The sequence below is a fragment of the Scleropages formosus genome, chromosome 17 (genome assembly GCF_900964775.1).
Source record: "Scleropages formosus chromosome 17, fSclFor1.1, whole genome shotgun sequence".
NCBI classification, from domain to species: Eukaryota; Metazoa; Chordata; class Actinopteri; order Osteoglossiformes; family Osteoglossidae; genus Scleropages; species Scleropages formosus.
The window spans coordinates 9,689,354-9,703,703 of NC_041822.1; the positions used below are offsets into that span (position 1 = coordinate 9,689,354).

Below are 14,350 nucleotides of genomic sequence, written 5' to 3' on the forward strand. Positions count from 1 at the left end.
ATTATGAATACACAGGTCACACGTTACCCATTCGATCAACTGTTCCAGTGCAGGACTACAAGACTACCTCTCTAAATCAATGTTTTTAGTCCTATGCAAAGTGAATTATTTGCGGCTAGCCTAACAGAAATACATTAATAAATTTCTCTTCTCCACTAAGAGTGTCTGAAGAGTGTCTTTGTCTATGGGGAACACCCACTGGAGAATTTTCTTCTCTTTTTTTTCTGTCTGCGCACAGGTAGTATCTGCACACATGGCTTTTTGTGCTTTGTGCAGTTCCACTGGGAAGACATCAAGTCACACTCCAACCAGGTTTAAAATAAATATATAAATAAATAAAAACTGTACTTCAGGGAGTGTCTCACTGAGGTCAGTGTGAGCAGATAGCTTGTAGATAACAAAAATCCACTCACTCCCTGGGAATCCTCACATCTCATTTATTTGCCTCAGTATGGAGCCTCCCCACATATCCATCCTCTAAGTGGCCTGCCTCCTCATGCAGTCCCACATGGCTCCTTTTACACGTTTGTAAAATGATTACTTCAAGCTGAGGCTGCAGCACCCTTTTATCATCGTCTTTCCAGTTTTAGAGGATCTTTGTCTGAGAAACTATGTACGGTGTTTTATGATTGCTGTTGTAAAGTTTCACTGTTTAGCCTAAAATCAGCAAAAGGTGCCTGGAAAGAAAACAGAAACTGCAGTGCATTATACCTGGTCATTTGCACAAAAAAGTAAATGAGGAATACATAACTAATACCAAATGTATCAGCTGCTGTTCAACATCTTGATTCTCATCATGATAAATATGTGAAAGAATATGTAAATATAATCTAATGATGCTCACATGAGATTTATAAACATTGAACTTATAACCTTCGTTTATGCATATGTACTAAACCGACTTGAGTATAGTGTGTCATAATGAGAAGATTTTTTATTTATTCTTTTAAGTACATTCAGCCATCCTCTAATGGGGTATATAAGAACAACCAACTTCTTCCATGTCTTATAATACACCCTTTTTGCTTCTTCACTGCAAACAAATTTTGCCTTGTTGCATGGTCAATTTATTTCCTTAATGGGTATCTTATTCACTGCCAAATCTGCTTACTCTACAAAGAAGGTGGACACTGTGGTTCCTCCATAACAGAACCAATTATTGTACATACATATTGTCAAACACTGAGCTATGTCCATTTCAGTTTCAAGAATGCAACTTTATGAGAAGTTGTATTTAATACCTCTTCTTCAGTTTACAAAGCATTCCTTTACATTTTGTCACTGCACCAAGGGAGGGGAGAATCCCTGACATCCACCAGATGCATCACATTACATCAGTCTAATTGCATTAACACACCTGGCCCCGATTGACCGGCTCCCACTGCTATAAAAAGGCTGAAGTCATGTCCCTGGTTTGTGGATTATCAATCAGTGCTTTACTATGATTTCCCTAGTGATATGTGGTCACTGACCTGAGTTCTGGTCCGGTGTGTTTCTTTTTCAGTCCTGAGCTCTTGTCCTGTCTGTGCCTTTCCATCGTGATTCTGTCCCGATCCCATTTTCCAACTCCATCTACACCTTGTCTTTGTGTATATACCTATTTCACTTACTGTCAGAACATTTTGTGTATGTCTTTGTTCTGAGTTCATTGTGTTACCACTGTACTTTATTTCCTAATTCACACTTTGCCCTAGTGTTTTTTTTTCACTCTGCTTTTGAGATGATTGCACCCCACGTCCGTGTTTGGACATTACAGTTAAAAAAATGTCCATGTCCACTTCACGTCCAGATGTTGGGCATTTATGTGGAGTGAACTAGGATTTCATGTACCTCTGGGCAAGTCCAGTCATTTACATTTACATTTGTTCATTTACATTGTCAATGTTCTTCTCCTAGGTACAATGATAATTAAGTTGTACTCGGCTGACACCTTTATTAAATGTGACTTGCTAAAAACACTACCTTAAAGTCTATGTAAACATTTACCCATTTATACAACAGAACAATGTTACAGACATTCTTCGATAAACATTATGGAAAATGTAGCAACTGAAACATGTATCTGGACATTGGGAGGAAATCGACACAAAGACATTTATACAGGAATGACTGACTGAATGAATGAATGGATGAATGAATTATTGCACTGGAAATTCACCTGAGTGATTACATAGAATGAATAGCCCTTTATATGAGGAATTCCCAAAAAATACAGTGTAAATGTCCTGAAGACTAAATTTAATTAATTCCAGATAACAAGGTGGGGGGGGGGGGCACACCTACTGGACAGACTGAGCTACTTTTTCAAACTCAAATTTCTTTCAATAGGAATTCACCTAACTGCATAATTTGTAACTGGTATACTTACTTTGTCTCTACTTCCTAACTGGAAATATGCTTCGTTAAATTAACAACATGCAAATAATAAGGTAAAAATTACATGATATGCATTCAATCAGATTAAAAGTTTGGAGTAATTTACTGTAAGACAGGGGAATGTTTTCCAGTCTTGCTACTATAGTATCAAAGCCATTTTGATTGGTTTTCAAGAGCACAAAAAATTATTAAAAAAAAAAAAAAAAGATGATTTGTCATTATTTTCTGATGATTTCTCAGGTTGTTTCTATTATTTTTCAGAGGAAACTCACAAGGCCATGATAGAACCACTCACAGCTAGAAATTCACAAAAGCCATGACTACTATGATTGCTATGCAGTAACAAATGCTAAAAGTGGCAAGCAGAATATCAAATCCAAGACAAATTTACATACGTTTGAAGTACTGTCGCAGTACATTCAGAAGAAGAGGTCATATTACTACAAAGCACACAACCACTGGATCAACTCCTGTCCATCATAAGAAAATAGCTATAATTTTCTGGTAAGAAAAAAAAAAAAAAAAAAAAATTAAGAACTACCATCAGCTGCAATTTTAAATTTGTGTAGGGCTACTGATCAATGTCTACTTGTCAGTGAATCATAGCAGTTAAAATACATAATTGACATTTGCTGTTTGACCCACCATTCCTCTGTGGGTTTTGAAACTGCACACGGAATTAGAATACCAGACTGCACGGAAATAAGGACTTAATGTAACGTAATGTCCCTGTCAAACACTGAAATTACAGAGCTCCTGCAATGGAAAAAAGATCACAAAAATACGATCTACAAAAAGAATGTCTTCAACAGTAAATTTCCCATAATTTCAGATATCTAAAGAAGAGGGGATCTACTGGATAGACTGAGCTACTTTTTCAAAATAAAGCTGTTCTGCTATGATAAACACATCATAGATATCCCAGCCATAAGTAATACAAGTTGCTCTTCACAATGCATTTTTGAAAGTGACATCAGAAGTGCACAACATAAACTGACACTGGAAACATTTCAACATGAATAGTAAATTACCGAATAAAGGTAACCATTTCAAACTCCTTGAAAAGTTTAAATATGAAAAAAAAAGAATTTCTCATGTCTGTAAATATTGTTAACTTCGTAAAAAATGCACATTAATACTTTTGTTCCTGTTGCCCCATTTCAGCCCATTTCAAAATTTCAACATGACATCCAGTGAAAAACAGGGCTCTACTAAGGAAATAAAGTACTATACGTAGTTGTGTCTAGTTTTAATACACATTAACCACCCGTTCAGTAATGATGGCAAAACACCTACCCTCCATAATTACCTATAAAACGACAACTACCTCACCTGGCTAAGTGGTTTCAAAAGTGAGTGATGAATGGATCTCTGTAACTTCCTGCTATCAGTCTTGTTCTATAACCTATACTGACATTTTTATTTTATCCCACAACAGCAGGAGAAACAATAATTTATCCTTAACAGAGCCATCAGCGTGATTTGCAGCAGCAATACGGATCATACTCCATTATTGCAAAACACTACAACATCTGAAAAATCGTAAAGTAAGGATTTGTTTAAATCAATAAATGTATTTTATCTTGCTCTTTTGCGAATTGTATTTAACCAACACTGACACAATTAGAAACAAAAGCTGGCCGCTTGAGTGTGATCACTAAAAGAAATTGACTAGATTATGTATACAGCAGACTCACCTCCCTTGTCCAGGCTGCGTTTATGGTTCTCCTCCCCTTTGCATAAGCTATCCATGGTGCGTGTCACCTGGCTACCGAAGTTCTCCTCCCTCTTGCAATCGACTGGTCGGCCACAAAGGTGGTCATGCAGCTGACTTGCATGCCGGCTCAGTTGCTCATCTTCCTCACCATCGTAGTCATCAAGGATGGGCGTCTCACGGATGGGCACGGTGACGGCAGTGTCTTGCGGCTGCAGGCGAGCATTGCGGAAGCTGTCACGGGCTTGAGGGCCTAGTAACACCGAAGGGATGTAGTGGATTTCATGTGTTGCCTCAGTGCTGGCACTCTTCTGGGGCACACGGCGTTGGCCACACCAGCGGCGGCGTGCGTACACCACCATGGTAAACAGTAGGACCAGCAGCAGTAAGGCAATCAGGCCTCCCTGAGACATAGTAGAGACAAACGTTGTAGTTAATCTACAGATATTACACATGGAACAAACAGGAAAAATGACACACAAAGTGGTATATTTCATAATCAGAAAAAAAAGTGCGAAGGCAAGCCTGAAAGGAATAATTGTACTAAATCTTAAAGAGATGATATACTATCAATATAATTTATATTACTACACACACATAATCATGAAATAAAATTCCTATTACTACCAACATAATATAAATGGCAAAGAACAACAATTTAATGTAGCACCAGGAACAAAGATGCATTCAATCAGACAATTCTTTATATCCGTATATCTCCTTGTCACAAATTCAGAAAAAATTATATTCAAGTTTTTTTTAGGTGTCTGACTGATCTGATTCACATTTACAAGCTCACGGCTGTAACAGGTATAACAGGTAGACTGAAACAGCCCTGCCAATCAATTCATCTCCAATCAGTAACACCTGGCATTGTTTAATTTTCCTGGTGTTTATCTGTGTATATGCTCAGAGGGACAGAAGGTGATAGAATTATTTTTTAGCACCACCATGAATCCTGGGGGGTACATGTTTTATTAGTCATTATGGGTACCACAGATCTTAAAATTGGATGCAGTGACTTTGAAAAGAAAAAAATAACAATCATTATACATTCTCAATTTTATGTATATGTCTACGGTAGTAAAAGACAACACCTCTTGTCAACATAGGAATTTGTTATGCCTATATACACATACATGCATATGAGCCCAACGATGTGCAAATGTGAAAAGTAAAAGATATTTGACTGAAGCTTGTTTATTGATGAGTAATCCATAAAAATATATACTGCACCCCAGTGTGTTTGGCTGAGTTGTAATGTGGTAGTAGAGCTCTTTTTTGTTCTGGAGATCTACTGTCCTTGTGCGTTTGTCCAACCATGTTATCACCTCTGCCCCATATAAGGACACACTGGACATATGTGGCTTTTCTTTGAGAAACTTATACTTTGAGAAGAATGCAACAGATCTCCCAACCTTGCACAAGGAGCATGTGAAGAACATTTAAATTACAATTCTTTACCAATGTCTTTACAGTCAATCCCAATGTTCTCACAGACTCACCACCAAAGCCCCTGAGCTACTGATGCATTCTGCATTCTGTAAACAATTTAAAATCATTTGTAATTCCAGTGTAAATGAGATAAGATGCCTCTGGGATAAACTGTAGGCAGTGGGATTCATATTGAAAATGGCTCCTCACTTATTCTCGTTATAAGAAAGCGGAGAAGCAGTACTTCATTGGAACTTCCTCGAAAAATTAACCATCGCAAGCTGTACATTCACAAAATTAATTTAAAGATGATTCCATACTAAGATGCTCTGTTTTCATCGAGGAAATGCAGGCAAGCAGTACAGAGCATAATGGTCACCAGGGAACAGAGCAGGAAGTCGTTCTGTCTTCTTAGCTGGTCACCCAGCAGTTACTTAAAGCACCCAATGTCCAGAGAGCTGGAATCTACCTTCTGTAACTAATGTGGAATTAAACATGAGTTAAACTGGTACAGGTGGGGCTGTGCTGGGCATAACCTGCTTCATACGCTATATTTTGAGAATAGGAATTGGAACACTACAATCCTGAACCGGACAATCAATAATAGATATGGAAATGGGATAAGATCAGCAACACCTGCTAAAGGCATGTAAAATGTAAATGAAAAATGGAAAATGGAAACTATGCCTTTGGTAACTTGCTCCTGATCACTGTGACTTTAACTGAATAAGCGGTTGTTCAAAAAGGATGGTAAGATCGGTGAATAGAGCAAAGTAACAGTGGAGGTCTATGTTCAAAATCACTGCAGCAAAGAAATAATTTAACTGAGCAATAAACCCAGGACCTGTGCTTTCCCTGCCCAAAGCTGGGCAATTGAATGCAATTTCAAACAAAGCTTTACTCCTCATTTGCTCTTGTGCATTATTTCACAATGAGATGAAGGAGGAAAATGATCCAGTGGGGAGGGATTTCACATCCAATAATGAACAGACTGCAGGGGTGAGGTTAGAATTAAAGCTGAAAAGCATTGTGGGCCACTCCCTGGAAAGTTCCTCGTTTCTCCAGCACCAGGGACCACATTACATGATCATGATAAACTGGGTGTTTTGCCAACATGTCAGTGAGCCCACATAAAACCAGATTATCTCCTGCTCTCCAATCTCTGTATCATAACCTTGATGTGCTATGAATAGAAAGGGATTGTTTACTTCTCCATAGGGAACATCAACCCAGCCAGTCAACAGTAACATACGTAAAATTTAAACCAACTCATTATTGCATATATAAATAACAAAGTTCAAGTATATAATAATAAAAACAGATATAATATCTTACATGCTTAACATAGACTGCACAGTATTTGAAGTGATAATGTCGGGGAATTTGAGGGTGATGACTCATGACGATGTTAAAGATTTAGTCTGAGAGCACAAAGCCTAACTGTATGTAACCATTTACAGAGCAGCACTCACCAAGTCAACAACGGATTTAATTTGCACAGTAAAAATAATCAAATGACGAAGAATCAAAACTAGTATGTAAGTTGTTTCAGAAAAAAAGGTAACAATAATATTCAAAATATTTGCTTATGCCAATCTTTATTCAAAAATGGTTTTACCATAAAATTACTCTAAAATTGTATGCATAATAAGCTACAATTCTTGCTAGCTGTTGAAAGCTAAATAGTAAGTAAATGGATGCAGTGACACCATGTTTTCAAACAATACTGATAATGTGGACAATTTCATGAAATATATTTTTTTTCCCTTTGCTGCTCAGAACTTAAAAACTTAAGCCTTATATGAAATATTGCAGGGGAGCAAATAATTTCTCCAAAAAGTAGTGTTAAAAATAAATGTGAATGTTAAATAAAAATGGAATTCTTGATCACTGTTCTAATTAATTTTAGTGCCCTAGCTTTTTTAATGACAAATAATGACCTTGGCAATAAATCCAGATGTTTTATCACCCCCTGCCCCCACCATCACCACTGCTGGAAGCCTCCCCCTTAATCATTTCCTCATTCCACCCCTTATAAAGTTCCTTAACCCAATTCCTCTAAGTGTAATGAGCTTCCATAAGTCAAGACAAACAAATACTGTAGCAAGTGGTCTCAGAAGCTCAGTCTCAACAAGCCAAAAAAAAAAAAAAAAAACAGTTTTTACTTATTACAATGCATTCCTTGTCTAGAAAGGTATTACAGGCAGTCCCCAGAATATGAACGAGTTTCGTTCCTTATTCTATCTTTAAGTCGGATTTTGACGTAAGGTCAGAACAGTTAGGTGTGGTGGGTATCTAACGTCACTTTGTCAAATGTTTGTCTTAGTATATAGTATATCGTGTACCCTTCTATGCATAAAAAACATTACAGAAACACTTCTGGATAAACTAAAACATAATAATAATAATAATAAGAAGAAATATTACTACTGTCATGATGAACAGAGGAGGCTGCACCCTAGCGCAGGACCGTTTATTTAGAGCCAAAAGACGAGACGTGTTCTCGTGGTCGGGGACGTGCGAATGGTCAGTTGATCAGTGAACTAAACTGAGACAAGGATCCAAAATCATGGCCGAGGGACAAGGCGGGGGTCGCTATCAAAGAGATGTGGAACGGGACTGGGGAACGATGAGGGACAGGACTTGGAAGAGCAAAGCAAAACGGGTTTGAGAACGCAGAGAGGACGGTTGTATGGACTGAGATTCCACAATTGGGAAGAAGGGTCTTTTATAACTGAGTGCTACAAGTGAAGCCGCTGGTTGAGGTGCAGGGCGTGGTGGTGACAACTACAGTATTTATAATAGAGAGAGAGAGTGAGAGTATGCGTGTGCATGCGTGCAAAACATTAAAGAAACTTTAATGTTCCCTTTTTCATCGTTCAGTGGCATTTCACCTTTTTCCAATAGCTTTATTATTTCCACTTTAGTTTCAGTCATGATCATTTTCCTTTTCTTGGATGCATCACCATCACTTGCAACACATTCACACTTTGGTGTCATGGTTAGGAGGGTAAAAACAAAAAAAATTAAATCCAAATACAATAACACACAAAACACTTAACAGCAACGTGGTCCGACTGAAAAGAACAAAGTCTGTCCTACCTCGGTCCCACGCACGCCGCCCACGAGCAGACAAACAGCTGCAGACGTGTAATGTTTTCATGCATGTCGCAAAAAAGCGCACGTTTGTCATTACGAATTATTGTATGTAACTCAAATTCTTTATGTAAAAGGCTTAATTGTGATGTTTTCATTGACTCTTACTTAAGGGTGACCAAAATATTCACTTCCTGTCAGTAAGGGGGTGGTTCATAACTATGGGTTGTACATAAGTTGGACGTTTTTCACCTGGGGACTGCCTGTATACACACACACACACACACACACACACACACACACACACACACACACACACACATTTTCAAACTCTACACCTGTGCACACACTATTTCATGTCTGTGTCTAAGTGTGACAATTATATATTATCCATCCATTTAGTTTCAGTAACTGCTTGTCCTGAGCAGGGTCAAGGCAATCTGAAACCTATTCTTGAACTGTTCGGTACAAAAATGTAATGCAGTGTAAAACTGAGGGGGATACACCCTAGACAGCATGCCTGTCTTTTACTGGGTTTCCATACATGCAAACTCACCCATTTTGGACAATTTAGAGTCAGTGATCCATCTAAACTGCATGTCTCCAAACCGTAGGAGGAAACCCACGCAGACACAAGGCAAACATGTAAATTTCACACAGATTGAACCCACGTTCTTTTGCACCACCCTGGTGCACTTGCTGTGCCATCGTGCTGCTCCAAATTATGCCCCATAAGTATTAATACTTTATTTAAAGGAATGCCACATCATTTTCACATCAAGGAAATTCTGCCAAGTATTCCATGTTGTTAAGTAAGTTACTTCATTGATGGCATTTTGTAGTGCTGAAGTGCTGCTGAAGTGCTCTTATTTAATGAGTCAAGACTCAAAACTGCTTTCAGCAGAAAAGCAAATCCCCTTTGTTCCACCTCAAGTGTTAACTAGTGATTAGGCAATGCTGAATGCTCAAGCACTTTAAGCTAATTGAATAAAACTAACTTGCAGGTATGCAGCATGGCTGCATGCCACACACCTGCCTTTTGGGGATATAATCATTGCACAAGAATAAAACAAGTATGTCGGCCTGAGGAGTAAAAATGTGGGTAATGCAGGAATGAATAGCAAATTGGAGATAAACCAATATAGAAAAACTGTTCAGAGGTCTAATAACATCACTTATTAATAACAGGTGAGGTTATTTGTAATTAAATTTCACTGAAAATGTCCTAACTTAAGGGGGTGCGGTGGCGCAGTGGGTTGAGCCACAGTCCTGCTCTCCGGTGGGTCTGGGGTTCGAGTCCCGCTTGGGGTGCCTTGCGGCGGACTGGCGTCCCGTCCTGGGTGTGTCCCCTTCCCCCTCTGGCCTTACGCCCTGTGTTGCCGGGTAGGCTCCGGTTCCCCGTGACCCCGTATGGGACAAGCGGTTCTGAAAATGTGTGTGTGTGTGTGTGTGTGTGTGTGTGTGTCCTAACTTTCAGGAAGCAAAGCTCCTAAGATTTCTTATAACTAACAGGATATCTGGAGCTGTGTGAATGCTTCAAAACATATTTTAATGTCTACCTAATTTCTCACATGTTTAGTTTTCTAAATGTATGGTGTCAAACACACACTGACTGAAACCACTCGTCCCAAGCAGGGTTGCAGCAAGCCGGAACCTAACCTAGCAACACAGGAAGCAAGGCTGGAGGGGGAGGGGGAGGGGGAGGGGGACACACCCAGGACAGGACGCCAGTCTGTCACAAGGCACCCCAAGTGGGACTCAAACCCCAAACCCACCAGAGAGCAGACACAGGCGAAACCCGCCGTGCCACCGCACCCCCTGGTGTCAACTGCTAAATATATATTTTACAGAACTATTACTTCTGTTAAAGACTGTAAGTGGTTTAATATCTACAGTTTATCCTCCCCATTTCAAAAGGAAAAGATTTATAATATTACAAAATTTTCAGAGAATACTCCCTGCTGTGCAAAAGAAAACTCAGCAGCCCATCCGTATCAACATCTTGTCTTAGAGTTTGATGAAACAGCTGGAAGACATTCTGAGAATCTTGAGTTGTATGGACACACCCTTAAACCAGTTATAAATCATGGATTACTGCCAGCAATGCTGAAACTCCACATTGATTAGCAGGGCAGAGCGATGCCGTCATGGCTGACTGACCCCATCCTCAAATGTAGGAAACCCTGAGAGGTTTAGCACAGCCATGTTCCATGGCGGGTTTGCATAAACTAGGCCACCTCAAGCAATCCTTAATAGAGTTTCCAGCACTTATGTTCAATACTATTTTCAGTCAGAACACCATCCTATAAGCACTAGCAAGAAAAAAGATTCTGAATCCTGTAGAGTCAGCTATGTGTCTGTATTAATTATTCATGAAATTTAGTCTATTCAACTAAGTCACAATAATTGGCAAAGATAACTTGATTAAACTAATAACAAACCAAACAACTGCATTTCTTGTCAATACTGAATACATCGCTAAAAATATTCACAGTTCAGGCTCACAGTACAAGTGAATCAGTGAGAAGCTAGTGAGTTCTGAAAAAGCTAATTTGAGTCAACGCTAAAGGAGGTGAAAAGGGTGACTTACAGTGATTATTATGTAGTTTTTAGCTTTATTTATGCAAGGTGACTTACAATGCTAAATACACTAAACTCCCTGGAATCAGACACCCATTTATACAGCAGAGCAGTGTAACACACACATGCACAAATACACAACTCAAAGTTACCAATTCATCCGAAATATGTGAATGTAAGGAAGAACAGTTTGCAAAAATCTAAATAAAGCGATAGGAAGGAGTTATACCAGTGATTAAAGAATATTCATTAAAGTCAGTCAATATTGTTGACTAATTTGAGGAGAAAAGAAAATTCATGAGCAGCTCTTAACTATTTGACTGCAAATGCCAACGTATGGCAGGAACAAGAATTGTCTTTTCAGCCTTTTGAGAACTCCACAGCGAGGGATATTATGACTGGGTGCAATGAATGGAAATAGTTGCCTACTGAGCAATGGAAAGGTCAGGCAAGCCATCTTCATTCTCATCAAATCATCTCATCAAATCGTATAAAATAGCACAAGTGTGCTGTACAACAACATATCTTCTCAGGCCCCAAATACTCGACAACAGTAGACATCATGGCTTCAATATGGTATGAGCTGTATTTTTCCTGCATGGTTTAGGTCTACAGATTCTCATAGGGGGTAAGATAAACACCAATAAATACAAATTTTAAGCAGTCATGTCCATCCTATGATGAAGCATCTCTGTCCTATCTTCCAGGATGGCAATGCTCTCAGCCACACTGCACAGGTAGTGACAGGACAGTTTGAATGACAAGGATGAAAACCATACACCATGGATGCCCAAGTCACCCTATCTTAACTTAGATGAACACCTCTGGGACACTCTGGAGCAATCACAAAGACATATATTCAGAACTGCAGAATTCCCTTGAGTAATACTACAGACATATTTTTTTTGAATCTATGCTGAAGTGCACCAAAGCTGTTCTGGCAGCTTATGAAGGCATCACACCCAATTAAACCACTATATTGGGGATAAAGTTATCTACAAATGTGTCTTACAGCACAGATTTTCCCTGTAGCTAAAGAGCAAACCATAATTAGACATGATATTTGCAACATGGTGTAAAAGCATATACTCTGGTGACTTTAAAGACAATATCTTATCTTTATGGATATTGTTCATATCTATATATTTTGTTGCTTAAACATACAAACAAAAAGGTGTGCAATACATTCAATTGAGTCCACTAAAAGGCATTTAAGGCAATCATGTCTTCTCCCACCAGTACTGCAACACACACAGACAAACACACTGTAAAGCACTGTAAAGGTAGACACTTCAAATTTCTGTCCATGGAGCTCCAACCATTTCATGTCCTTGGTCCTTGCTTTTATTAGAATTATAGTAGAACACAACAATTATTTTGGCTAATTACACACCTCTGGCAGTTACCCAAAAACTACTTTTGTTAACTTGACCAAATAATAAGGTAATCTATACCTGAGAATAGATGAGGGCAGCATGAGACCTTAGTATTCTTTGACTTTAAACCTAGAATCTTTTGCAGATATCTAAAGCTCTCTTCAGAGGCTTAGAAGATTCAGGTGGCTGAAAAATCTCATAATGAGTCTCCAGAGAGGGTTATTGATTTAGGCCATAACAAGATACCCGTAGTCACAGTAGTTAAAGGGCCACTCCCAACTCCCTGATCTTAAAAATGGTAAAATCTATGAAAGGTTCAGAGTTCTATAGGAACTGAATGCATGAAATGCTTTTCATTTGTCAAGCATTCTTGCGGTGAAGGGAAAGAGCAGCAAACAGTTTGCAATACATACACATTCTCATTAACTGCTTGCCCTGGTTAGGGTCACAGAGCCACAGAGGTACCATCGGAGGGTAGCCACACACAGTCACTTTTATACTGTGTGTGTGTGTGTGTGTGTGTGTGTGTGTGTGTGTGTGTGTGTGTGTGTGTGTGTGTGTGTGTGCGCAGTGGTCTTTCACTGGGTCCTGCTTGGGGTTTGAGCCCTGCTTGGGGTGCTTAGTGACAGACTGGCGTCCCGTACTGGGTGTGTCCCCTCCCCCTCTAGCCTTGCGCCCTCTGTTGCCGGGTTAGGCTCCGGTTTGCCGTGACCCTGGGACAAGCGGTTTCAGGCAGTGTGTGTGTGTGTGTGTGTGTGTGTGTGTGTGTGTGTGTATGTGTATATATATATATACATATATATATATATATAAATAAAATATAGAGAAAATAAATCTCCATCTCACCCCCACATGGGGTGGTGTGGGTGTCTTCCTCAAGCTTGGGTCCTCTAGCAGAGGCCTTGGAGTTTGACGGTTCTGTGCAGTATCTCAGCTGTTTCTAGGACTGCACTCTTCTGGACAGAGACTTCGGATGTTGTTTCTGGAATCTGCTGGAGCCACTCTCCCAGTTTTGGGGTCACAGTCCCAAGTGTTCCTATTAGCAATGGGACCACTCTGGACCTCACCTTCCACATCCGTTCCAATTCTTCTTTCAGCCCCTCATACTTCTCATTCTTCTCATGTGCCTTCTTTCTGATATTGCTGTCACTTGGGATTGCTACATCTATCACAATTGCCCTCTTCTCCTCCTTGTCAACCACTACCTTGTCTAGATGGTTGGCCAGCCACTGCTTGTCAGTCTGTAACTTGAAGTTCACTTCAACTTTAGCTCTGCTGCTTTCAACCACCTTTGGTGGTATCTCCCATCTGGACTTCAGAACTTCCAGTCTGTATTCTGCACAGATGTTACTGTACACCATCTTAGCTACTCTCAGTGTATGCTGTCTCACCTTGCATCTTACACCCTGCTACTATGTGCTGGACTGTTTCAGGGGCATCTTTGCACAATCTGCACCTTGGGTCATGTCTGCTATGGTAGACCCTGGCCTCTATGGATCTAGTGCTAGGGACTGTTTTTGTGCTGCCATGATCAGAGTCTCTGCGCTGTCCTTCAGACCAACCTTTTCCAGATAGGATTTCTTTATGTCAGTCACTCCCTCTATCTGTCGATGGTAGAGCCCGTGGAGGGGCTTGGCCTTCCGTGATGTCTCCTCTTCTTCCTCATCATCCTCTGTCTTCTGCTGCCTGAGGTACTCAGTTAGCAGTTTGTCCTGGGGGACTATCTTCCTGATATACTCTTGGACACTCCTTGATTCATCCTTGATAGCGGCTC

The 14,350-nt window shown here is 39.7% G+C and overlaps 1 protein-coding gene across 1 annotated transcript in view; it reads right to left on the minus strand.

Annotated features, from left to right (window-relative positions):
* The window catches only part of LOC108938470 (astrotactin-2-like), a 218,420-nt gene that overhangs the window by 150,336 nt on the left and 53,734 nt on the right, over window positions 1-14,350 (minus strand). Inside the window, exon 3 of the mRNA XM_029259528.1 lies at window positions 4,074-4,494. Coding sequence (XP_029115361.1) covers window positions 4,074-4,494 — 421 coding nt within the window. The remainder of the gene's footprint in view (window positions 1-4,073; window positions 4,495-14,350) is intronic.